Source organism: Fukomys damarensis, unplaced genomic scaffold, assembly GCF_012274545.1.
Source record: "Fukomys damarensis isolate Sample0158 unplaced genomic scaffold, DMR_v1.0_HiC HiC_scaffold_13, whole genome shotgun sequence".
Classification (NCBI taxonomy): domain Eukaryota; kingdom Metazoa; phylum Chordata; class Mammalia; order Rodentia; family Bathyergidae; genus Fukomys; species Fukomys damarensis.
The window spans coordinates 9,066,101-9,092,214 of record NW_022900925.1 but is presented as its reverse complement, the minus strand read 5'-3'; the positions used below and the strand labels follow the sequence as shown (position 1 = coordinate 9,092,214).

Sequence of the window (26,114 nt, the reverse complement as noted above, 5' to 3'; positions counted from 1 at the left end):
AACTGTACTCATCAGTGAGAAATTAGCTGTCTCAGTTCCAGTGCCATTTTCCCAAGATGAGCATCTCACCCAGCTAATCGGAGGTCTAGCATTTACACTTATTTTTTACTATAAAATACTTATCTTTATTTCACATGCTATCTTGATCAATATATGTTAAGTGAACAGGGTGTGCATACAAATCAATGTATGGCCAATTCAGCAAATTTTCAAGAGTAATTTTGTCTAAGTAATTTAATCACAGTTAATTTTAGCCTGAAACCCTTACAAGAGATGAATTTTGTATTTTGGAAAAAACCCGAATAAAAATCTACATATGGAGTCATATAGAGAGCCCTTATACACATGCCTCACAACAGCCTTAACAAGCAAGCGTCAAGTTTGTGTTCGGTATGTTTCATCCAGACCCCTCTTCTCCCCTTTCCCTTGGCTTATATGGGAGCAAATCCCAGACATTCTATTTCATCTGAAAAAATCTTTAGGCTGTATCTCAAAGAAATAAGGATCATTTAACAAATATGCTTGTTGGATCAAAATCCAAGTAAGCATCACATGCTGTGAGTGACCAGTACGTCCGGAAGACTCACATAATCTCTAGCTTTCCCTGTTCTCCCCTTCTCCTCTGTCTCTTCACATTACTTTGCCTGCTGTCGATAGGCTTGATTTTACTAACTGCATTCCTGTCCAGTACACTCATACGATGACAAAACAAGATAACCTAACAGGATGTACGATTTCAATGATCAAATGAATACATACGGATCTTTTTAGAATAATGCAACAAGAGTAGAGGTAACGAGGATGACAGGCTCTTTGTACTTTCACTTCTGCAGTAGTGATTTAATAATACTGAAATGAAGAAATTAATCTCAGAAAACAAACCAAACAAAAATCAGTCCTAGTAGTTGAGGCTGGAAAGGGGACAGGTTAGAAAGTCCTAGTCCCTAGGGCCAGGGGTTTGGCTCAGTGGTTCTGCCGCCTGCCTCGAAAGCTCAAGGGCCCAAGTTGGATCCCCAGTACAAACAAATAAACAAAAAACCCCAAAACAACAACAAAGTAAAGTCCTAGTCCCTAATGGGTAGGTGTGGGGAGGCAAGGAGACACCAAAGTAGGGTGTTTCCCAAGGTCACGTGGTTAATAAAGAACTTCTGACATTCCCCCAGAGAAAAATAACCTAATACTTAATAAACATCTTTTTAAAATTTATAACCATAGTATCACTTAGGTTTAATAATCCCTTATTTTTGAATAGTAGATTTATCTTTTGAACAGAGTCCTAGAATTAGAATTGCTGGATTGCACAGTAGGCATTTTTTATAGATTTTTATGGTGTTCCAGTAGTCTGCTATGAGGTATGTGAAAGCTGTTTGTGTTGAAGAATGAAAGAAAAGTAAATGTCTGGCTGACTTACTGTATAGGGTGTTCATGGTTTTGACAAATGTCTGAACTGCCTGTGCTTTGCAGAGACAAGTGAGAGGTGAGAAAATTCTAAGGAAGAAATTTTCCTGGAGGAAATTCTGGTACTGGGCCCATGAAGCAGTGGGGCGGACATTTACACCCGACACAGGCTCATGATGAGAAGGGGTGCTGGAGGGAGGCAGGAGAAAAGGAGGTGGATGTGTCCTAGGGAGTGGACAGAATGACTGTCACCTATATCATCTGTCTGGGTTTCCAACCACGTGTGTGGTTGTGCTTCGTGTGACTATAACTTATATTTCAGGAAGAATGAAAGTGCCACGGAGGGCTAAATTGTACCACCATCAGTGTCGAACATTTCTTATGAACTAAGCCACTTAGCAGACACCTGTCCAATGAGTGGAGAGAGCAACAGAATTACTAATGGCAACATAAAGAACCAGTTAGGTCCTCTACAGAATGCTACAGACCCTGGGGGTGTTGGGGGTGGTTCCTGTTTGTATATTGTACATAAAGAGCATTTCCATACAAAATAACAAATCTATGTTCCAAAAAAACCTATTATTATAGCTGAGCTTCCAATGAAGGGAAGGTAAGGTATACATAGTCTAGAATCCACTGCTTTTTCATAGCCAAAAGAATCCAAACACAGCTTCTACGAACGGATTCATTTGAAAACACAAAATATATTTCTAAGTAAAAACCCCTGTAAGTACCTGAATATGTGCTTGCATTTTTTTCTTTTCATTTTGAAGGATTTGGTTTCTCTCTTCTTCTTCTTCCACTCTGGACTCCAGGTCATGCAGAATCTCCTCCAATTCCTGCTTTTTGGCAGCGAGTCTTGCTCTCATCTCTTCTGCTTCGGCAAAAAGCTCAGTTTCTGCTTGTAGTTGTTCTGCAAGGATATTCTTCTCTTCTAGGAGCTGTAATCACAACACAGAGGCTAGCACTATGATTTGCCCCAGTACACACCGAGATATACTCCATGATGTCAATGGTCAGCACCCATCACCAAAGAAGCTGGAGTTAAAAATGTATCACACCACTGGCAAACCTGCAAATATGCTTTCAGTTGTTTCTGTTGCCTCAAGTTATCTTGAGTGATACATATTAAATTCATGCCACTTTGACAATTATAGTTCTTTCTATTACAGTTACAAAGGGACAGATAAACAGGAGGGGGAAAATATTATTTAAATGTCAGAAGGTTCTCAGCGACGACTAAAGCCTATTTAATTACAAGTGATACTCCTAATCTGTATCGTGAATGCTTTTGGCCTCATCTGCCATCCAGTGATACTTGCTGAGCTTCTGCTCCATCCATGAAGAGTAATAGCCACGGAGGAACATTGGATGCATCCCAAGGAAGAGGCTGGCATGGCCTGGTGCCCAATCATCTGACCCTTTCACTTTTTGTTACTTCTCCTCATTAGCAGACAACCAAAGGTAATGATACTAGGACCTTCATCTAAGACAGATGCTAAATACAAGCTGCACAGTGAACATGACTATCTGTGCATTCAGAAGATAAGAACAGCAAAGATGCGAGAGGCAAAGCTGGTTTTAACTTATGTAAATGTAATACACAAGGCATAATGTATCTGCTGACTGTGTTCTGAAAATGTGTGTGCTTTGGCAATGAGTGAAATGCCTCCCATGAAACAAGGCAATATGGTAGGTGTAGCTGCTTATTCAGGATGCGTTGCTACCCTTGGGCCACACCTGCCAGCCCAGTGCAGCAGAGGGTGCTGCTCCACGCACACACCTGCTGGTGCTTCCTCTCCATCTCCTCCAGCTCCCCTTCCACCTTTGTCTGCTTCTCCTTCACCTTCAGCAGCTCTTCATCTTTGGCCTGAAGCTCCTCCTCCTGGCGAGTCACTTGTAGAAGAGGCTTCACCTGTAACCAAATTACAGTTTACCACCACATCCCTGGCAGGATTCTCACTGCTGTGTGGAAAGGCTCTGGAAGGAAGTCAGCGCTGCACACCTTGGTGAAGACCCGCCACCACTGCCAGTGCCGCAGCTTCAGGTAGGCGGCGCAGTTCCGCTGCAGGACCTTCAGTGCACTGAGCTGCTGCTGCTTCTTGGCAAAAGCCCTGAAGAACAGGAAGAAAAATGCTTCATAGCTGTTATCACAAGACTTTCTAAAGGCAAGTACTTCTATATGGCTACCAGAGAGCAGCCTTTGATTAAATCATCAGGTGAAGTTCGCAGGGCAAGTGGGACTTGCCACTTGAACTCAGTCACCTCACTGGCCCACCTGGCTGCCTCCAGCATGTGTCAACCCCTGCACTTTCTTCCTAGATGCAGCCATTCACTTGTGGATGCATATGTGACTGTGCTCCTGGGACTGCATAAAACTCCCGAGGCAGTAGTGGTGACAGAAAGTCCCTCAATGTCCCTTTGTTGGTGCACAGTCCCCCTTTCCCTCCTCAGTTCACGGAGCTGGCCTTCTTGCCTTGAGGTTTGGCCTTAGAGCATCTTCTACAAGGCCACAGACTGAGGCTGACTCCAATTCCTTTGCTCTACATCTTGGCCCCTGTGGGAAGCCCTTATGCACCATGTGGTTCTTCAGAAGGTCTACCTGTCGCCTTGGCTCTGTCCCTCAAGGGAATGCAACTCCCATAAGGACAAGAACTTTCTGTCTCACTCTCTTCGCAGGTGGTGCTGAATTCACCATTACCCACTTACTTTCTGGCAAGGTAACCTCTGCAGACAGCTTGGAAGAAGATAATGATATCGGTGATTTTCAAATCTCTCTCTTCTTCCAAGTGGGCCAAAACTCCAGCTCTGAAAAATATTTTGCTCTGTCCAATTCTGTATAAGTTTGGGTCCAGTTCTAAAGCCCGGATCTAAGAGGGAAAGAGTTTGTTTATTTTTTGTTATAGGAAAGATTATATTGATAGTCAACAAACAAAAGAAAGGAAGAAAGGCTTACCATTCGTTCACAAGCCTGTTTGCCATCCATGAAACCTTTAGGAATAGCATTAGGAGTTAGGATCTCGTATCTGTAAGACAAGATTCCAAAAAGATCTGTTGAAATCTGTGAAGAAATTTATCTACTGAGTTCTGCTCCATAAAATGGTAGGTAATATGCAAATTAAGAGCAAGGTAGGGGTGACAATCTGAAGCTTTTGTGCAGATTAATTTCTATTTCTTATAAAGTAGAAACAAGGCTCATTCTCCCAGACAAAGCCTAAGCCTAGGAGGGTATTGAAGAGAAGTATGGTGCTTAAAAACTTTTCATTTGTAACAAAAAATTCACATTTTTAACATGCAAAGATGTTCTTTGACCTTTAAATTACAGCTGTTTTGTAGGCACTTACTAGAATACAGAAAAGGCTATGAGAGCAATGTCTACATGCTTCTATTTAGAAAACACCAATTCACCATGGCACTCATCTGTATATAGCTATACCTCAACCAGGGAAACTGTGTGGCAGAAAGACAACGGCTAGAACAAAAGATGAATCTTGGCTATTAGTATCTCAGATGCCAATTATTTGTCACTTTTTCCTATCAATGAAAAGTAAAAGCGTACCAGTGTTTACCACACAGTGGGGCCATAACAGGGCCCCATATACAAGATTGGGGTAGCCTCTCAGGTTGATGAGCCCCTCTCTGACCTAGCTGTCCCTATTTATTCCATGGAACAACAGATGCTTTGAAACTGGGTTTTACAGAAAACGCAGCTAACTTGACTACTAAGGAAAATTGTCAAATAAAAATTAAAAATAATGATTGTATCAATTTCTACTGAAAACTGATTGATCTCCTTCCTTTTGTTTTTTTCCTTAATCCTTTTCTTTTCTATCTTATTGCCTTCTTTATTCTAGTTAAAGGACTATAATGGTGTGTGCACACACCTCTATTAGAAAAAAAAAATATACTTTGTGAAAAAAGAAACACCCCAAAATGTTTTTAGGAATCATTCCTGGACTATTTTTATTTACTTTTATTTCTCCTGTATTTTCAAATTTTCTTAAAATTTTTCTCCTTTTTGTTTTTAGCAGACGCTCACTCTATTTAGCAGTGGTGCTGATGTGTACAGTAAGTAGGTTTGCCGCAGCAGTGAACTCCCTCTCACTGTGTCTCATTTGTTTGCTTTGGAGGGTTTGTTTTTCTGAATCAACCACACTTCATTATTTTTGTCAAGCAATTGGAAAGCAACTTGAATATACATTATTGATCTATTTTAAATATTTTTAAAAATAACGATGTTTAGATTTCAGGCAGGACTGTCTGAATGAGTAAACCGTGCATTTCTATTTCTCTGCGAGGGTTCGGAAGACTGAGCATGTATTTGCAAATTCGTAATAGTTCTTAGCTCACTGCCCTGCTGTAAAATAGGGACTCATTTTTCTAGCAATTATCAAGGTAATAAGGATTGTCCCTTTGCTGTATAAGAACATGAGTCTAGGGAATAAGAAAAATGTTTCCTTATTACATTACCACTTTCATTCATGTTAAGATAAGCTTTGATACATATATGAAAAAGGTAAAAGCAATACCTTTGTCTGAATTCCTGGAAAACTATCCGATTGGGGAACCCTTGGCGACAGATCCTGATCCCTTCCAGGACACCGTTACAGCGAAGCTGATCTAACACTAGGTGAGGATCCAGTTTTCCAGCCTAATCAAACAAGCAACAGTTCTCTAGTTTAATCTTCATCACCCGACCTCGGTCAACTGTAAGCGTCAGCCTACGTTCCGCTTCACACATACCCGTTTCTCGTGATTTGGAATGATGCAGCGAACAAAGTTCGGGTTCGTGTTTCGGAGAGTTGCCATCAGCTTGGTGAGGGATTCTTTGTAGAGTTGCCCAACAGTGCGAAACATGCCTTTCTTGGTTTTATATGCAGAGCCAAAAGCCGTCTCGGTCATACCAGTGACTTGATCCAGACCCACAATGCGGTCCACTGGTGAGAAGAAAAGAGAAAGGGGATGTGAGCCACATCTGACTCTTCCGAAGGGGAAGAAACGACACAGTGATAGTGCAGCAGCACAAGCTTTGTGAACAAATGAGAAGAGGTGCCATATAGGAAGGCAGTCAGCATATTTAGACATCGCACAAGCCGTGGAACCAACAGCCACACACTTATATGGCAGGATATCGCAGTGCTTCACAAGTCCCAGCCACCACATACCCGCAGGAGCCGTCCACTGTGCTAGGACCAGCACTTCACTGTCTAGGGTAACATTCTCCCTGCTACACTTGCCAATTATTTGGTAAATAAAAGATCACGGGCAGGCATTATTGATACACAAACTGATACTACAAAAAGTCTTACAACAGAAAATGGCTCATAAAATGTCTATAAAATATGTGATTGTACAAATCTACTTAATGAAGATGCTCAGGGATTAGGGGCCAGAGTTAGCTCTTATTAGTGAGTCATTAGGTTTCCAGGAAGAAAAGTCACTTGAGCTGAGAACAAATGCAAGAGATTCAACGGTATCAGTTCAGAGTTTGAGAAATGTATAAACTTCAGCTTTCAGCTCAAAGCATGAGGAAGACTCATTAGAAGACAACAACACAAAGGAAGGGTTCCTTTGGAAAAGAACCAGCATCCAGGCTTCCTATGTAGGCAAGGGTTAAACGTGCCCTCAGACACTCCCCTATTATGAAAGAGCTGAAATGCTCACATCACCTATGCTGTCCTAACACATCTAACAAGATTACACATCACGCACCTGCTGCCAGCACATTTGGTGCTTAATGTCCATATTCTCTTACTTAAAAAAATTGATAAATGAATGAAACACACCACTGAAATATTCAAAAAGCAACCAGAACATCAGTCGGCCTGCTCAATGCCCTCCTCAAGCCTGACAGCTACCTCCTTTCTTTTGTTTCTTGTGAGAAGCACGCGGAGACCTGGCCCTGGGTAAAGGGCTTCAAGTACAAGACCTCAGCTGATTCTTCATTTCCAATGAGGATTTTACAGAAGAGGAAACCTGAGCCTGGGAGGCGAAATACCTGCACAGGTTTGCAGGTCTGGAATACAAGTTGGAGAAGGGTGGGAGGAGCTGTGTGAGCCTCAGGCCCACAGAAGCAAGCCGTACTCTAGCTGCTCCCAGAAAAGCCACCAGACTCTGCCAGGGGCCAAAGCTCCCCTGTGCTTGTGCACCTGAGTCCATCTACCTTCTCCATCAGAAGTTGCATTCCTTCCTGAGCCCTCAACCTCTCCCTCTTCACTTGTTTAGTACAAACAGTGCCAAATCCCATCCCTGTGTCCTCCATAGACAGCAACCTTCTCTTGACCTTGGATCCACCACATCTTTCTACTTTTTCCAAGTCCAACTTCTTTCTAGTCTTTACTTTCTAGAGTAATTTACATGCTTGCCTCTCCATATCTTCCCCCTAACCTCATAGTGTGTGGCCAACTGGGCTCCAGCTCAGCCTCCACCTGGCCAACTACTCAGCCAACAGATGCCACCAGTGCTGTTCATCTGTTTCCCTGTGAGGCATCACAGCAGTGTCCTAAAACCTCTCTTCACACCTGGCTTTTTAATGATCCCCACCTTCTTCTGTTCTTTCGCCACTATGGCTCATCCAGACTCTGGGTACTCGAGGACCTCTCTTCTACTTTCCCTGTACCTCACGGCACTTTCTCAGGAACCAAACTCAGATCACTGAAAGCCTTCTAGAATACAGTAAGAAATGCAGATAGTGGCCTTCTGCTTTTTTCAAGCCATATTCTCATCTTGGATAATTCCACCTGTGGCTCTAACTAGATATACCTGACTACCTGGCACCAGTTACCAGATACCAGCATTCTTCTCCCATCTGGAAATCACAAAGGTGCCTCTGCCTTCTATAAATTCTTGTGAAATGCTAGTGTGTCTGCTTTTACTCGACAATGCATCCCTACTCCCTGCATGATGTCTGGTACTAACCCTTTATTCATATGTTAGTGAATAAATGAAGTAGATACATATTTAAATTACAGACAGTGGGAAACGCACTGAAAGAAAATGCTACGAGGGAACCGAGTGGCCACAGATCTCTCTGGGGAAATGTCACTGTGTACCCAAAGATGAAGAATGTGCCAGTGGGAAAAACAATTCCAGCTGGGAGAACAGCATGAGAGAAAGTGCTCTACATGGGATGGCCCGGGGAGGGCGCTGGGAAAAGAGGCAGGAAGGTCGGGCTCCCAGCAAGACCATGGCAGCCCGAACAAGCAAGATCACAGAGAAGGAAGTTGCTGAGAGGACCCACTTGCTTTTATGATTAACTTGTCGTGGAAAGTTAAGCAGATATTTGAAGGACTCTGGCTTGGGCAACTGAGTGGCTGGTTGGTAAGATCACAGATAGGAGGAGAGTGAAGTAGGCTTGTGGCTGCAAGGACAGGACCCAAACTCTTGTACGTAAGTTCTGGATACCTGTAAAACATCAAAGTGGAGGTGAGAGGCGAAGGAGACAAACTGAATGCTCAGTCTGCTGCTAAGAAGAAAAGTCTGGGCAACAAAAGTCGAGCTGGGAGTTGTCATATTTAAAGCCATAGAACTGAATGGGCTACCAGAACAGAGAGAGATGAGGGCCCGTGAGCAAGCCCTAAGGAGCCTGGCAGAGGAGGAGGGACAGACATACTAAACCTGAGCCAGTTTCTGCCTCACCCCCAGTCTGTTCCCCCTGTCCAGATATGGCCACCGGTCAGTCTAGCTGGAAACCAGGTATTTGATTCCTTCTGACACCCAGCTGCTCATCCAAACTTCCACAAGTCTTCACTCCATTCTTGTCCTTCCCCTGCCCTAGTCTGGCTCTTCCCTCTGACTTAGATTCTGTAGTTCTCCCACCTGGCCTCACACCTCCATTTCAACCTCAGTCCCTGGCTGCCACAATTTTTCCCACTATGACTTTCTTTCCCCCAGTGTAATGATTAACAGTCATTTCTATAAGAAAAAACTAAGCATTAAACTCCTGGAGTTTCCCCCTTGCCTATTAGATTCAGTATAAATAAGTTAGCCCTGGGATACAGCACAGCATGAACTGGAGCCAGAGTCAGAAACACCTCCACCCATGGGCTGTGTAATTAGGGGGTACTTGCTCCCCAACCTCTTAGCCTCTGCTCCTTCCTCTGTGAGATGGAGTCAAGGAGACTGGTGGCATCCGAAAGATGTCCGAGGGCTCCCTGCCTGCCTGTCCCTTGCCATTTTCCCACACAAACCCCAAACTCCAACTGAACAAGCTGGCTGCCTTTTCCCAAACACAGAATGACTCCTCCTCCCTTCTTTTCTGTTTGCACTCCCTCCAATCATCTGGTAAGCTCTTCAATCTTGTAAATTTCCATTCTTTAACTACCTCAGAGAAGTCTTAGACTCTGGTCCCCACCTGCCTGTGAGACTAAGCAGGCTACTCCCTCTCCTCTGAGCTTCAGATGCCCGAAGGACAGAGGCCAGGACACAGCGCCACACTGTCTGAGAAGCTTCTCTGCTCAGCTGAGCTTGTGGGGATGGTGAGGATGCGCCCCAGCATACTACATACTCGGGGTGGAGGGAGCTGTTCCCATGGTCTCTCTGACCCGTGCCCGCCAGCTCAGGTGGCTCCAACTGCTCATCCACCGCCCGGTGCTGGCCAGGGCCCACTGCCCGGCACCCAGAAGCTGGTTAACACAACCAAAAGGACAAGTGACTGTGCCTTATTTGCAGGGATGTTGCTACACTGGTTTTGCAGTGAGTTAGCCTGCAACAAACAGGCTAATTTAAATAGCATGCTGCTGTGCTAGCACTGCAGTTCCAGTTATCAGAAACTACAATCATAAAATGTGCCTGATTTTCAATCTTAATAAAACCTAGCATTCAGATTTTGAAAAAGGTGATGCTCTAGACTTTCATTTTATTTCTTTAATTCAAAAATTTTAAACTCAAGACTAAATTCTGCCTAAAAATAAAACCATCTTGTGCGTTGCAGAGAAGCATTTTAGGAAATTCATTAAATGATTTGGGCCACACGGGTAATGTATAATTTCACTCAAAAATCAAGACCCAGAAAAATTTCAATTTTAAGAGTATTTGCTTGTGGAAATGGCTATATCAGCAAACAGAGAAAGGCAGGAAACAGACAAGATCTAGCAGCGACTGTTTGGGATCACAGCTGGTGCTGGGGACCTAACAGGCAGGAGTCTCTGTTCCAGTCTCTGGCCAGGCTCAGTGGGAACACAGGCTCATCCCTCTACCGACACTTCTGAGGGGCTAGGACAGCCTGGGGCAGGTCGACTGCTGGGTATTTAAATTCCTTATTTCAGTAACACAAGACAATTCTACTCTAACACTGATGAAAGTATTACTAACAGTTAAAGTCAGAGTGGAAGCAAATATTTAACTGCATGAATTCCTAAAAACAATCAGCATCAAATAGTATATCTTCTTAACATCTACACAGTGACAGCAAAATTACAACCATTACACAAGTGTTGCTAGAAGCAATCTGTTAGTTATTTCTTTAGAGTATTTGGAAATTTTCAGAAGAATTCTAGGAAGTCCAGAGGTTGGTAGGAAGCATGTGATTTAAGGAAAAAGCAACCTTCCTTGTCCCAAGCACTAGTATTAAGCTGAACTTGAATGCTATCTCCTCTCTCTTCCCCATCCTTTTCTGAAGTTCAGGGGTTTGGGCCAACAGGAAGCCTCCCCACTCCACCCCGGTAGGGGTCAGGACAGCCGGCTACTGCTCTGCCGCCCCTGCTTCTCCCCACCGGGTCCAAGTCATTAACTTACGTTGATATTGGCAGCACAATATGAATAAAAGTGGACTTGAATTAAACAAAAAACAAGGAAATAAGTATTTATTGAATCTGTTTTTCATAAGTACAGCAGCCACCAGAGTGTAACAAGCAGCTGCAGCAGCTGAAGGCACAGCCTGGGAAAATGCAACTCTCAACATCACGTACCCAGGCACTTCCCGTGTGCCAGGCTCAGGCTCACCGTCACCCGAGGGCCAGGTGTCACTGTCCTCACTTGGCCTCAGAATCTCCAACTGCAGTACCCAGACACCATCTCTCTTTGAGTTCACATCTGCTAGTAAGACTGATATGATTATATATATGTCACTGCCATCACAACAAAACGGTCCATGAAAATGATTCAGCTAAGTCTATAAAATGGCACGGACCCAAACTACATACTGCAAAACAGCACTTAAGAGATTGTGACCGATGGACATAATCTGTGAAGAGATTCAGTGGCTACTGGTCTCTGCCTTTAATGTCTTACTGGAAAAAAGGTAAAAGGCTGGTTCAAAGCTGAAGTCAGAGCATCTTCACTGCTGTGTTTTAAGCATGGCTAAGGGAAAAATTTTGCCTAAGTTATGGCAACAAGGTAGGTAAGAATCCAGCAGAGAGCACAGGATGAAGAGCGCTGCAGAGCCGGTGACAGGTAGTCCAGCCTTCCTGTGGCGGGAGCCAGCCCTCCTCAGGGACTCTCAGCCTTGAGTCAGTCACTGCAACACCATCAAGGGCTTCTAAGAAAGACTGAGAAGAGGTGGGGGGAACTTTCAATAGCAGTTAAAATGTGCTTCATGGTGCCTTTCAGGTCTTCTCTTCTTTTTCCTCTCATGGTACCTTCTAGATGTGCCAGCCGCGACCTAGAACATGTGGGGTGGAAGGAGCTAACATGACACCACTCTGTGAAGGAGATAATCCTGCGGTGTAAACCAGCACTCGGCCACTCTATATGTCACCGTCCCTCCAACTGGTTTAGATCAGGTCCAAAGCCACTGATAGCTCCCTCCTGTCCCAAAGCCTTGACTGTAACTCTGAGGTTATCATCTCTCTTTGCTGGTTCATTTATTTTTCAGTCTCTACTACAGGGTTATTTCAGAAGTCCAGACTTCCAAGTGTATTTGGAAGAAGATGGTCTTAGAGATTATAGCAAAAACCCATTGGACCTCACCTTCTGCTATTAGGAATACCCTTTTTATTCTTCCTCTTTGATACTTTTTTTTGTATCAGGAATCAAACTCAGGACCTTGAGCTTGTGAGGCAGGCATGGCACCACTGAGCTAAATCCCTGGCCCTCATCCTTTGATACTTTAAGAAGCATTTCTCTAGGGCCAGGGATTTAGCTCAGTGGTTCTGCTGCCTGCCTCGCAAGTGCAAGGACACGAGTTTGATCCCTGGTACAAAAAAACCAAAAACCAAAAACCAAAACAAACAAGAAACATCTCTCTACCCAATCTTTCATTAGTCCTCAAAAGTCTGCATACTTTGTGTCCCCAACATTATGAATATACATACTATCTAAATATAAATATTCACAGATGCACAGATTCCGTATTAGCTCTGCGTGTCCTCCTGTACAGATGCTAGTAGAGATGCTACTACAGGTTGAGTATTCACTGGCATCCACAATCTGGATCTCAGAAATCCTTCATTCATTGCCTTCAGGGGAAACACTGAAAATACCAATCTTCCCCATTTTCATTTTTAAGCTCCTTACCCCTCCCTGGATTGTCTTGAAGCCATAAGCATATACTAAAAGACAGAAAGAATTTGCTGTAGAATGTATATAACTTAAAAGACCATTTTTAGCCATGGTAGATGACGGGCCTCCAAGGAGAAGCAGAAATTGAGACCCTCCATAGTTGGTTCATCCAAGTAACAACCAAAGGCCATTTCACACAGAAACAGAAGGACATTTTCAGTGTCAAGGTGAGAATGTGGTGGGGTAAATGAACTCACTTCCTATTTATTCATTAGAAAGCCATCTGGGAGTTGGCTCTTTACTGGCCCTTGCCTGGTCTATATCCCCTGAAGATCACGGTCCCACAAGAAAGAGCATCTGGGCCTTAGGGAAGGAAAGTCCATGGTGGGAGTGTTAGGCAAAGCTGCTATGTGGGAAAACCAGGTGTGGGACTGGCACCCACCCACCCAGGTATCCAGACAGCAATTTCTCACTCAATGGCTTTTTCACGGTGCATCTCCTTTGTGCTGGGTGCTGGGGAAATGACAGAAAGTAACAACAGGCCCTGCTCTACTCTCAATGACCTCACAGCTGGGATTCTCTTAGGAGATTAGGAATCCAAAGAGGATACTTTACTTTGGGAGAAGTGCCAAGAAATCAGGCTTGAACCTTTTGTCAAAACCCAAGTTCTCAGCAGACCATCAGCTGCTTCATCCTTAGCTAACTTGCCCTTAACTGTTTGTCTCTCTAAGCGCCACTGTTAGTGCCCCCAGGGCCCAAAGTGACTGGAGTTCTGTGGCTTTTTCACCATACCTCCTGCTTTCTTTGTCATAATCTATTCTCTCCTCCTACCCCAAGCTTTTCTCCATTTATTTTTTTCATAGTATGTGAGCTGGAATTGATGGCAAGAATCCTGCGCTGGATTAAAATAGGCATAGTTCTTTAACATTTTCAAAATAACTTCTGAGATGAATTTAGATCTTAGCATCATCATATTCTGAAATTCATAAAGTAAATTTTACACAATGAATTTCACTTTTTCCTTTGAATTTTATTACTTGCCAATTTCACTAAACAATTGGAAAGCTGGGTGGTTTTTATTTTTATATTGAGCTTTTGGGGGCCTGCTAGCCATGGTGATGTATTCAGGGCTAAGGATTCAGACTGCAAAGCCCAAACACTTGGAGCTCAACTTCAGGTTCAAAGACTAAATGGAACACTGCATCCTTTAAGTCTCAAACTGCACATATCAAGCCTTCTAGACAGGTTTGGTACCTCCAGTTCAAACCAAAAGGCCAACAGCTAGTTATGCATACCAATTCTGAACCAAATGCATAATAATGACGCTAGTACTCCTGAGACAGACATGTAGGGATTTGTTCACAAAATATTAGTGACTTGAAAAGAGGAAAAACTCCTTGAACTTGAGTTGAAAATTTAAAAGTAACTCAAAGACGAGATGGCATTTAGCAGATCCATTCCTAACAATCCCCTTGGAGGGCTGTGTATCAAAATGGCACTATTGGAAAAGGTAGTGTGACACACCTTTTAATATGCAATGCTATAAGTGCTATGCATAAAATAAGCGATGTGTATGCAGTAGCAATTGAATCGGTTATGCACTCAAACAGTTGCCTTGAGGTATAAAAAAAAACTGAGCATGAAATGAGAGGTTCATGCAGGCCTATGAGCAAAACAAAAACAGAAACCCAGAAAACCAGTCCCACCCCGCAGTGTACCCTGCCCTCCCCAGCCACCCGGCCCACCCCCCAATTTCTCCTGTGGGCTTAAAACCCTTCTGTTTTGGAAAAACTACAGGCTGTATACATTCACCTGGTGGCTCATGAAGACCAGAAACACTGTCATAGAAAGAAGCTCTCTGAATATTCTGAATCTCTAAAGCAGAGAAACAGTAAAAACAGGAGGACAGAAGAGCAAATACACAAACACTTCAGTTAGTGTGAACGACATTCGACATCACAAGTAAACTTTGGAACTGGGCTATAAAGGCAGCCAGTCCAGGGCAGATCCCATGCAAATATTACTGTTTAGAGAATTTGCACATTTGGACAAAGTTCTTTATAAAATAAGCGTAAGCTGAATCGGAAGCACACACGTCCAGCTCCAGTGTGAGCATCATTATCACACTGATGTTAAATGATTACCCTGAGCACGTGCAGGATGGGATCTGAGCGGAATAAGGTTCTATTTGTCTATCACAAAAACACTGCATTCAGTACATAAGGAGAAGACTGTAGTTACGTTATAGCACTGTGGTAAAGGTAAATATTAGTGTCTTTTATTGTCAAAATTCATATGACTCTGAAATTTTGGAAACAGAATTACTTCAAATACAAATTACTGAAAGATTTTGGTAACTACCATTAAGGAAAACAGAGGTCAAGTTCTCTTGTAGCAAAATGTTAAAATAATCAAATCCTAAGAAATGGATCATACAATTATCATGAGAAAAACCTAGGAGGCACATTTACATGAAAATGCAAACCTTAGTGTTTTGTTTTTTTTTTTTTTTAAATAAGCCTTAAGAAGTGGCAAGAAATCCTATGAAGCTGGTAGAGAGATCCCAATACAGTATCTTTTAGCAAAAACTAGGGCGCTATGAATCTCTAGGGCAGGGCTGCCACTGATACATATTATTCCTTCTGGTTTGGCCTTGAGAAAACTGTAAATGTAAAACCCTCAGACAAAATGGATTTTAACATAAAATGTCTTATACTCAAGGCACCAACCCCTCATAGACAAGATGTATATATAAATTGTATATTCATCCACTCATGTCAACCTGTCATTTTCTATTTTTGCATTTCAGTGGCTATGAAAATATTCATGTCATTTTCTTTCTTTTTTTGGGGGGGGTGGTTACTGGGGATTGAACTCAGGACCTTGCGCTTGTGAGGCAGGGGGCGGCACCACTGAGCTAAATCCCCAGCTCATGTCATTTTCTTTTCCAAAAAGATAATCTTATCCCAGGAGACCTAAACCTCATGAGTGAGCAGAGATGATTCCCCACGTCGGAACCCTTGTCCAACTTCTGTACCTGCAACTGACCTTGTATACAAAGCACAGTCTCCAAACTCAGACAAACCCGGCACTGCCCCTCTACTTGCCTCTGGCCCTGAATGACAGCACTCCCCATAGTGAGAGACCCCTGAGGTCTTGTCACTAAGATTCATTCAGCTGTCCACCGAGGCTGATGGGTAACAGGACTTCCCGCTAACAGTAGCATGAACAGGAGAGGAAGCATGTATAACTGTTACAGAGCAGAAGCAGACAGCCAAATGAAAAACCAAATGAGAAGGGCAGGTAAGACTCCTCTTAGCCTACGGTGACAGAGTGGCCAAACGCACTCTCACAGTGTGCGTGTGGAGCAGGTGAAGGACACAAGCAGGGACACACAATCAGTGCAGCGAGTGAGGTCAGAACTATGGACCAAGTCCAGATGAACAGGATGGTGCTAGGGGTACAGGGCTCAGCAAGGCTGTGGAAGTTTCCTCTTCTGTAATCAGATAAATAACTTGCCTGTGTCTAACAAATGGAAATCACAAAGATGCTGGTAAGGAATCTCCAGATATGGTCCTACCTGTACGACCTATCACACGGGACCTGTAACTTGCACTCAGCCCTCTAGCCTCTCATATCCACCATGACCCGGCCAATCTTCCAGTGCTGAAACCTGACCACCCCACTGCCAAAACTCTTGCTATGAGACTAGAGTCAAAAGAGGAAGCCCAGCAAGCTGGGAGCCAGGAGGAGAGAGGGGGAACATCTTTCATTGCTTCTATATCTGTCTCACAGTATAGCCAGAGGAAGGACCTAATCAGACATGTAGTAGTATAGAAATGGGGCAAGACATAGTTTCTGGTTGAATATGAAAATAGGAGTCAAAAGGGGACTGCTAGTGTCAGAACATGTGCATAAACCCAGGGCCTGATTTCCTTTGTGTTCTCCACGGACCTACTCATCTTCCAAAAAAAGAGAAGAGCAGGTTCTGAGGCTCTGACAGAGAACTCTTCCCTCGGCAACTTTTCTTTGGCTTTCCTCCCAGGTCCACCGACACCTTCGGTCACCTCCCTCTGCACCTCTACCTTCAGGGTTCTCTTACCCCAATCTAGCTAATGAACTGCTCTTTTTTACTTTCTCAAGTTGAGACTGAACAGTCCTGATGATGATCTTTATCCAAACTCCCCTTGAGCTAGGCCATCGAGGAGCTCTCAGGAGCGAGCCTGGCTTCGGCCAACACAGTTTTCTGCTCACTTGCCCTTCCTGCCCCATCCCTACTCTAAAAACAAAATGGACCCTACTGAGAGCCCCTCCCTGCTTCTGCCCTGTGACTGCCTATGCTCCTTCCTTCCCCACACTAACCTCGCTTCTGAAAATGCCTCACAAGGTACTCAGCCCCTGTTAAGTTACTTCACGTAACTTCATGTACCTCTTTACCAGAAAATGTTGAGTGTGTAACTGGGACACAAATGCTCATAAATCAGTGCGGAGGACACTGTGTGGCACTCAGTAAGTGCTAAATACATGTTAGCTTTCATAGTTTAATTAACATTATTATCCTTCTAGAACAAAGAAAACAGCATCCTCCGTGACATTTCACTTTAGCACCTCAGGAAAAAGGCTGTTGTTTCCTCTGTCGCTCATTTTAAAAACCCTGCCCCATCCCGTTCACATGGCTCTGATCACAGATAACACTGACACCTAACAATCTGTGTATGGTTCTCCTGGTCTTTACTCTTGCGGGGTTTGGAAAGTGTGCCAGGAGTAGGGCCTGAGCAAGCATGTGGAACCTATATAGGCTCCGCCAGTCACAAGAGAATCAACTCCTGAGGGAACATGAGTTATTTATCATTAGTTAGTTATGATGGACAGTACGGCACCTCTCTTTCATCAGCCACTTCCCATCTGCGCTACCAACTTGCCAGTGCTGGTCTTTCTAGTACTGGGGACCTGTGGCAACCTGAGCTCAGTCTTCCTTCTCACTGTAGTTCTGGTTTCTCAGATCACACGCCAACATCGCCCTGCAGGGCGGCTCAGAGCAGATCCACTCTAAAGGGCCCGGGCCCTCTTCTCTGTTCTCAGACAGCATCTGTCAGGTGACTAGGCCACTGCAAGGGACAGTGGGCACTCAGTAACTAGTTGAAGACTTCTCTAAAAGTGCAAAGTTGAAAAGCTTCTGTTTTACTTGTAAGAAAGCTGGCTTCCCCTCATTCCTCCATTTGGACCTACTCTCATGCACAGCCTCTTCCCAGGACACGGCTGGCACGCGTGTGCTCTGCACCCTACCTCATCGTCCCTGCAGGCTTCTCACCTGCACTAGGCCTGGTGCATGTGGTCAGTCTGGAGTGGCCACCTCTCCCCTGCTCACTTCATTCATTCCTCTCAATTTTCCCTTTGCTGCAATTGCCCTAGCCCCTTTCTTTTTCGCCTTTTGTGTCTCTTTCCCTCTATCTCTGAGAAGACAGCTAGATTCTTAGATCTAGATTCCTAGATTTCTTAGAGAAAGAAGTATACCAGTTACTCAGTAGGTCCAGCCTCAAGGTCAAGGCCTAGGCAGAGGCAATTCCGAGGCTAAGGTCCTAAGCAGCCTGAGGCTAAGCAAAGGAGACAGAACCAGGATGAAGTTAAACAGTGAGAGCCAAACTGCAGGAGAAGATGTGCCCCTGTTATGTGTAAAAACACACAGTGTTTGGTTTTTGTGGTATTAGGTAAAATCTAGTCTATGATAAACATCACCAAAACCTTCATATGAGGTTAAAATACCCCAAAGAACTATAAGGACTAATGGAAATTGAAGCAACCGATCTGTGCAATTAACAGAGTTCATTCACCAGCCAGTGTGTGTGTGAAGGGGGCAGTACTGGCAGAGGACACAGCTTGGCAGACCTGTACACAACACCAGGTAAAAGGCACGTGCAAGGCTTCTTGAGTATTTCATCCCCATACCCTTAGGTTCTACCTGATTGTTACTGGGGAGCCTGAGGCACCATGTAGTTCTTTGGGGGTCTGAGCTTAGAATATTTCCATACTCTTCACAGCATCTGACCAATAGGGCAGATGTTTTTATCTAGCATTCTCCAAATGGGTAACTTCCAATATAATGGCAGCCCTGCTCTAGGGAGACTTTATAAAGTTAAAAAAAAATTATATATATATAAACAAAGAACCATAAATAAACCTTAACTATAGCAGATTCCAGCCAGGCTTAATTACAAATGCAAGCACATTCTTACCATCCTTCCAGAGCTCAGCCACAAATCTGTCTGACGACTGGTGCAGGAGGGTGGCCACGTTGTCATTCAGAGGGTCCATGTTCTTCATCAGCCACTCGTCTGCCTTATAGTCCACCTAACCCACACCAAAACCAAATGTGGTGAAATGGAAACCACAAGCCAAACACAGAAGCAACAGACATCTGAAGACTTAGCCAAAAATTTTTGTAGAATAATCTAAAAAAATGGACTGTCCCAAATGCAAAGTATCTGTAATATATATTTAAGTGTTATTTATAAGCACCTCTGTTACATCTTCATAAAACATGGTAAAATTACAAACATGGCATTTTTTTGGAGGGGGGGGTACCGGGGATTGAACTCAGGACCTTGGGCTTGAGAAGCAGGCGGTGGAATCTTTGAGCTAAATCCCCGGCCCCAAACATCGCAATTTTAATGGAGTTAATTCAGTGTAAGGACTCTCACCTTCCCTGCATAATGTATAATGCAAAAGTCAGCTTTGTCTTTCAGTTGCCGAGGTTTCTGAAACTTGGAGTGAGAACCTTGCTCTTGAACCAGTTTTTCAACAAAAGTTTTATCTGTAGCTTTAGGGAACCAGCACTCTTCATCCAGAAGGGCCAGGACACCAGGAGGGTTAGCCTAGTCACGAAAGGCAAGAAGAACTGCATGTTACTGATACCACTGGGCTTGACAGATGAACTTCCAACACAATTAGAGCTTAATAAAGATGTATGCAGAATCTTACTAGGATGGAAAGCAATGCCCCAAACATAACAAGTTTCAAACACTGAGATCTCAAACTTCTAAGAACAGGCAGGAAAACGGATGAGTAACTTATCTAGTACATTCCTAAATATGTAAGTTGTAAGTAATCTAATTTCAAGTAAATAGTCCCTCCAACACCATAAATAAAGGAGTCAGAAAGGAACTGGTGGGGGTAGGGGTGGGGAAGTGATAGATGAAACTGAGTATTAATGTTTAATGACTGGCTTGGGAAATTTTTGTAAAATCTGAACTAATTAGTTGCTTCAGATATTTCATATTCTAAGTCATATAAGTTTTAAGAAATGATTGCCAAGTTGCATTCCCAGCCCTTAATTTTTTAAAAAATTTGAGACAGAACCTCACACTAAGTTGCCCAGGCCTGCCTCGAGTTTTGGATCCCCTACCTGGGCCTCCTGAGTAACTGGGGTTGGTATACGCAGTGGTGCCTGGCCAAAATCAACCTGCAGACTTCTACATTTATTGGGGGAAGAGCTAGCTATAGATACACAAAAGGTAAATGGTGTAAGAAATGAGGCCACAAGGTTGAAGGCCAGCAGGTAGAAGCTGGGAGAACCTTTCTGCAATTACGACCCTTACCCCATGCCTCCTCCACCTGCAAGGACTTTCAGGGCTTCAAATCAGCTGAAAGAAGACATTGACCAGAAGCAAGAATTAGGGCTCAGAGAGGAGCCAGGGCTCAGAGTGGCAAGTAACTCAGCAGAGCCCAATCGCCTGACAGCTTGAAGAAATGAAGCTCCATTTTAACGAAAACATCTGCCTTTTTAACCATCATTTTTACATTTCTAACCCACTTTAATGAAAATATTCCCAAATTCCACAGAATCTCAAATGCGATTTTTTTTTTCTAAATAACCCGGTGGCAGCATAATAATGAATATTCATTGCCGAGTCCCATTTCTATTTTTTCTACTTGGGCCTTCTGTGTCAAGATCTCTAGTATCAGGCCCGGGCGTGATGGTGCACGCTTATAATCCCAGCACTTGGGAGGCTGAGGCAGGAGGATCACTGAGTTGGAGACCAGCCTGGGCTACATAGAGAGTTCCAGGTCAGTCTCAACTACATAGTGGGACCCTGTCTCAAATTAAAAACAAAACAAAAACCACAAAAAAGACCAGATCTCTAGTATCATCACTTCTCCTTTTAGCTGAGAATTTCTAAAGAACTGGAAGTTTAGGAGTCTACATCTCTGTATAATGGTCAGGCTTCCAGTGCCCGGGGGCTCACAAACTTGGCTCCCACCACCTCACAACAGGGAAGGTGCATGTTTGTGAGTGGAGAGGTGGCCCTGGCACAGGATAGGGTGCTACCAACTTTTGCTTCCCATTTTGAAAGGAACATCAGTGGGACCATAAACTGATATCACTTCACCCAATTACCAAAAAACTCTTTTGTATGGTTTAAATTTTTCCTAATCAGAGCCCATATTTCTATGAATAAACAGAATAACCCTAAAGTTGAAGTGAACAGTGAGTCAGCATTAAATCTGGAATTGTTTTCCTTCACTTTCTAAGCTGTCTTTTCTTTAAATGGGGACAGCTCAGGAAGGGAGTAAGAGTTTTAGAGAAGAGCCTAGAATGCCAACACAGGGAGTATACAGGAAGGAGAATGAAAGCAATGAAAGAAGAAAGAATAGAGGGAGGCAGGGAGTGGGGAGAGAAAGAAGGGATTAATTAACTAATTAAGTTCACTGCCCATAGTGTCTAGGTGTAGCCAGCCAGTTACTAGGAATGTCATATTCTCCTCACTCTGATACTTTCTGAATATTCCAGCCAAGTGACTCCCACGATATTGCTTTTAATGTGTTGTTCACCTGCTAATTTCTATCCATAAACGTCAGCCCCTAAACCATCTCTCACTTCCTTCCTAACATCCACACCCAAGAAACTTTCTGTGCCACTCTCATCCTTGATTTTTCCGGATTCAAAAAGCACTACTTACACTAGTAAGCTACTGCTTGCTATGTCCTGTGCTGTTCCCTGGCTTTAAGACCACGTCTTTGAGGACCGCAGGGGCCTGGTTCCCCCGCCTGCATTCTCAGAACACCATCAAGGATTTAATAAATGCTTGCCAGCTCCTAATATTATCCTAAGCCAGTAATATTTACACTTAATATACCTGCAAAATAACTGAAAACATGAACATCAAAACCTCTTGCCTTACCTACTGTACTGTGAATCAGTCATGAGAGTTGAAATTAATTACTTTCTGCATCACTGTGATTTTTACAGTGAATTATGGAAAAAATTTAAAATATGAAAAATAGTATACAAAGAATTTTGTCCTAGAATATAAAGCATAAGAAATGAGGTTGAGAGATATTAAGAAGATTGTACCTTTGCAGGACTCACTTAAGGGTCGCAAAATCACGAGATTTTAAAATCCTCTAAGAACATTTTAAAAAATAGGGTTGACAGTTTTTCGTTTGAATAGTTTTGGCACAATTATTCCTACAGACAGAGAATGACCTAGCAAACTTATGCGTTCTCTTCTACCCCAAAGCACATGTGCAGGTACACAGTTCCTAGTCTAAAAATGCAGGATCCCTGGTGTAGACAAGTGCAGGGACCACCCAGGTAAGAGGTCAGAGCAACAATGGGAAATGATCCATTCCCTTATTTTTTGGCAACAGAGCAGAAGTGAAATGTATTCATTTGCTGGTGTATGTACGACAGTTAACTGGAAGTTCTTACAAGTATGCTGTGAATGTCACCTGTAAAAGATACAAGGTACACAGAAGCAGCTACTCCCACAACTATAAGGCAATTTTAACTTTGCCCTGACAGCCAGCAAGACGGTTAATCTCAACTGTTGACTTGATGGGCCTGAGGCCTAGGAGATTAGTAAAGCATGCTTCTCAGTATGTCTGGGTGGGTCTCGGCCCTGGTGATCATATCTGGTCCCCGGCCCTTCTTCCTGGGCCCTTCTCCTGTGTTCCATATGTCCTGGTGGCTACGAAGTGAGCGGCTTTCCTCTGCTATGCTCTTCTGCTGTGATGCTTCTGGCTTGGAGCCAGCTGACCATGGACTACAACTGTGGCAAGGACATGACCACAGTGGTCTCTGTAGTCTGCAAATATCACAGCATATTCTCTAACATATCTGCCCATGCAAAGGAAGAAGCACAGCGCCAGACAGGAGAGCTCAAGAAGGGTTTTACTGGGATGACACTTTCAAACAGGTTTATTGTATCAAAGAATCACTTCCAAGGAAATGTATTTATTGTTATTATTTTACAGTTTTGTGGTGCTGAGGATCAAACCCAGGGCCTTGTGCACACTGGGTGAGAGCTCCCCCACTGAGCTACAGCCAGAGCTGAAAAGTTAAGATTAGAAACTTATTCTCACACTGATTAGACTGGTTAGGGTAATTTCTGTTTCAGAGAACAAAGCCCAAGGTTCTGCGGGAAGTCACACGGCGTGGAGACACTCACCGGCCTCTCGATGAGGTCGATGCAGGGCTGCAGGTCGAGGCCGAAGTCGATGAAGTTCCACTCGATGCCCTCGCGCTGGTACTCCTCCTGCTCCAGCACAAACATGGTGTGGTTGAACAGCTGCTGCAGCTTCTCGTTGGTGTAGTTGATGCACAGCTGCTCGAAGGAGTTGAGCTGCAGTGGGTGAAGGAGTCATTGTCCACACGTGGGCAGGGAGGGGGATGGGAAGAATTACCCAGTCAGAGACCCAGAAGGTTCAGTGCAAATTACTCATTAGGTGTTAACATTACTGAGTCTACTTAATGATACTGACTATCCAAGGAAGGGGTCTCCTGATCTGTCACTCACACACCCCGGTGAACTCTTTCTGAAAAGGTAGAGAGAATAATAGGTGAAAATGAGTGCATTCAACACAACGCTGAATTATGAAAATGAGATGATGGTAAACAGTACTGTATGCTGAGTGAGTGATTTACAAAGAAAATTATTCAGTTCCTACTAGTGGATGGGAAAGGAAGACAGATGAAGGAATGAATGAGAAAGTGGGCGGAGTGGAAGAACAGAGGCTTGGGAGGCCTGACGTATGGCCGGTGAGTACATGAGTGTGAGCCGCGCATCGCTTCTGCCCCACTCTCCTCATCGCTGAGGCTGTGGCCCCAGAGTGAGAGGAGGGAGAATCAACTAAAGATCACCTTTGCTCCACAGGGCTGCAGTGGGGAGCTCAGCTCACCCGACACAGATCATGCTAAGCATGAGGCTCTGAATCGCTTTTCTATCCAGCTTCTTCTAATCAAGTGCTTGGCCCTGGCCCATACGGAAGGTGAAACTGCACTGTTCTTATTAAGTGAATCTAAGCATCTTCTCACACAGCCACTTGTTTTTTCTGTGTGAACTCTGTCCCATCTTCTTTCTGTGTAATTGAATGAAAGGATGGATGAAGAGGTACAATTTTCTTATCACCCTATATATTACAAGTGCACAACCTTTATTGTGCTGCCACATGGTTCACAAGTAGAATGCACCCATAAATAACCTCTCTCATTATAAAAAGCGACTTTCAATTAGAGAGGATTCAATCTCCAAGGCATAGATTTATGGCCTGAAAAAGCCATTCCAATCTTCCACATCCCATGGATTTTCTGTGCTCACTATTTTAGAATGAGGTCATGCTGGGAGGACAGGGCCAGTGCTTGTGCTAAACACTGTATGTTTACCAACTAGCACCTAAGACAAGCCACACAGATACTTAAGAGACCGTGCTTATTTGGGTTTAGATAAATGGACTTAGCTCTCTTTAAAATTTTGTCATTTTATTGCTTGCTTGGACTATATGCAATGAATATTTTTTAAAAAATGAATTTCTACTTTTCTTCCATATTTAAGCCACTTTAAAATAATTATCTTTTTTTGTGTTTCTGGGAGTCAAACCCTGGGCTTTACACATGCTAAGCACACTCTACCATGGAGCTACAGCCCCTGCCCAAAATCATTTTAAAATCAATAATAAGCCGGGTGTGGTGGCGCACACCTGTAATCCCAGCACTTGGGAGGCTGAGGCAGGAGGATCATTGTGAGTTCGAGACCAGCCTGGGCTACCTAGTGAGTTCCAGGTCAGTCTCAACTACAAAGTGAGACCCTGTCTCAAAAAAACAAACAAAACAAAACAAAACAAAACAATATAATCGGTAATACATCGTGTAAGATTTGAACTGCACAAAGCGCTGTACTGCAGAGTTAGTTTCAATTCAATTCCCTACTTGTTCCTTCCCATGTCCACTGTATCATGCATTTCTTGTGATCTTTCTGGAGATCCTAATTTATGCGATCTCAAATGTGTGCAAAACCTTGATTTCAAAAAAGCTTAACATACCTTGGAGTCTTTCTATATTAGTATATAAAGCCTCCTCACCCTTTCTGTGGGTGTGTAATAGTCACCACATACAAACCTGTGCGAACTGAGTCAGTCTCAATGGTGGACATGAAGGCTTTCCTTTCTTGTGACAAATAAATGGGCATTTTTAAGCTTACATACATTTTTCTCTCTGTATACTCCTGTAAGGCCATATTTCTTTTCATATGTTTTGTTTTTAAATACTCCTTTCCAATATTTTATTGTCTATTCCTTTTTAAATCTACTTTCAAATTAAACTTAGAATAAGGTTGCTTAGTTCCCTCCATCCCTTAAAATTCCTACTAATAAGTTTTAAGCAACGATATTCAATTTATAGATAAATATTTTGAAGGTTTATACCTTTATGATGCTTTTCCATCAAGAACAGGGAACATCTCTTCATTGTTCTTTGCAGCAGCACTGTAAAGTCACCTTTATCTACAGTTGCCCATTCCTGTGTGTGTGTGTGTGTGTGTGTAGGGGTGGTACTTGGGATTGAACCTAGGACCTTCACAATGAGCCACACCACCAAATCTTTTTTATTTGTAGACAGTCTTGTTAAGTCACTAAGTTGCCCAGACTGGGCTCCAACTTGTGACTTTCCTTACATTTATTTGCTTATTCCTTCTTCAATGAACTTTCGGAGACAGGGCCTCACTATGGAGTACAGGCTGGCCTCAAACTCACAGCAAAACTCCTGCCTCAGCCTCCTGAGGTGTGTGCCACTGTGCCTACCTTAAATTTATTTTTTGATATTCCATCTGCTTTTGTTGCAATTGGAAATGGAAGTCTTTCTTTGGATGTACCCTAGCCACCTTTCAAGATTTCTCGTTATTTACAAATCAGTAGACATTAAAGCAATCTCTTAGAGCAGGAGTGGCAAGCTCAGTAGATGCAAATGCTTGTCCTGGTACTAGATCTTTTTTTTTTTTTTTTTT

At 43.4% G+C, this 26,114-nt stretch overlaps 1 protein-coding gene across 9 annotated transcripts in view; it reads right to left on the bottom strand.

Moving 5' to 3' along the window:
- The window catches only part of Myh10 (myosin heavy chain 10), a 139,198-nt gene that overhangs the window by 31,538 nt on the left and 81,546 nt on the right, over window positions 1-26,114 (bottom strand). For 7 of the 9 annotated variants that reach the window (XM_033762793.1, XM_033762792.1, XM_019206159.2 and 4 more), the window contains 11 exons: window positions 23,286-23,459; window positions 19,536-19,709; window positions 19,071-19,185; window positions 14,650-14,712; window positions 6,142-6,335; window positions 5,928-6,049; window positions 4,355-4,424; window positions 4,108-4,268; window positions 3,404-3,512; window positions 3,182-3,313; window positions 2,133-2,339 (listed from right to left, as the gene is read on the bottom strand). In XM_033762793.1, coding sequence (XP_033618684.1) covers window positions 2,133-2,339; window positions 3,182-3,313; window positions 3,404-3,512; window positions 4,108-4,268; window positions 4,355-4,424; window positions 5,928-6,049; window positions 6,142-6,335; window positions 14,650-14,712; window positions 19,071-19,185; window positions 19,536-19,709; window positions 23,286-23,459 — 1,521 coding nt within the window. The remainder of the gene's footprint in view (window positions 1-2,132; window positions 2,340-3,181; window positions 3,314-3,403; window positions 3,513-4,107; window positions 4,269-4,354; window positions 4,425-5,927; window positions 6,050-6,141; window positions 6,336-14,649; window positions 14,713-19,070; window positions 19,186-19,535; window positions 19,710-23,285; window positions 23,460-26,114) is intronic. The other 2 variants (XM_010614957.2, XM_033762797.1) reach the window with 1 other exon arrangement.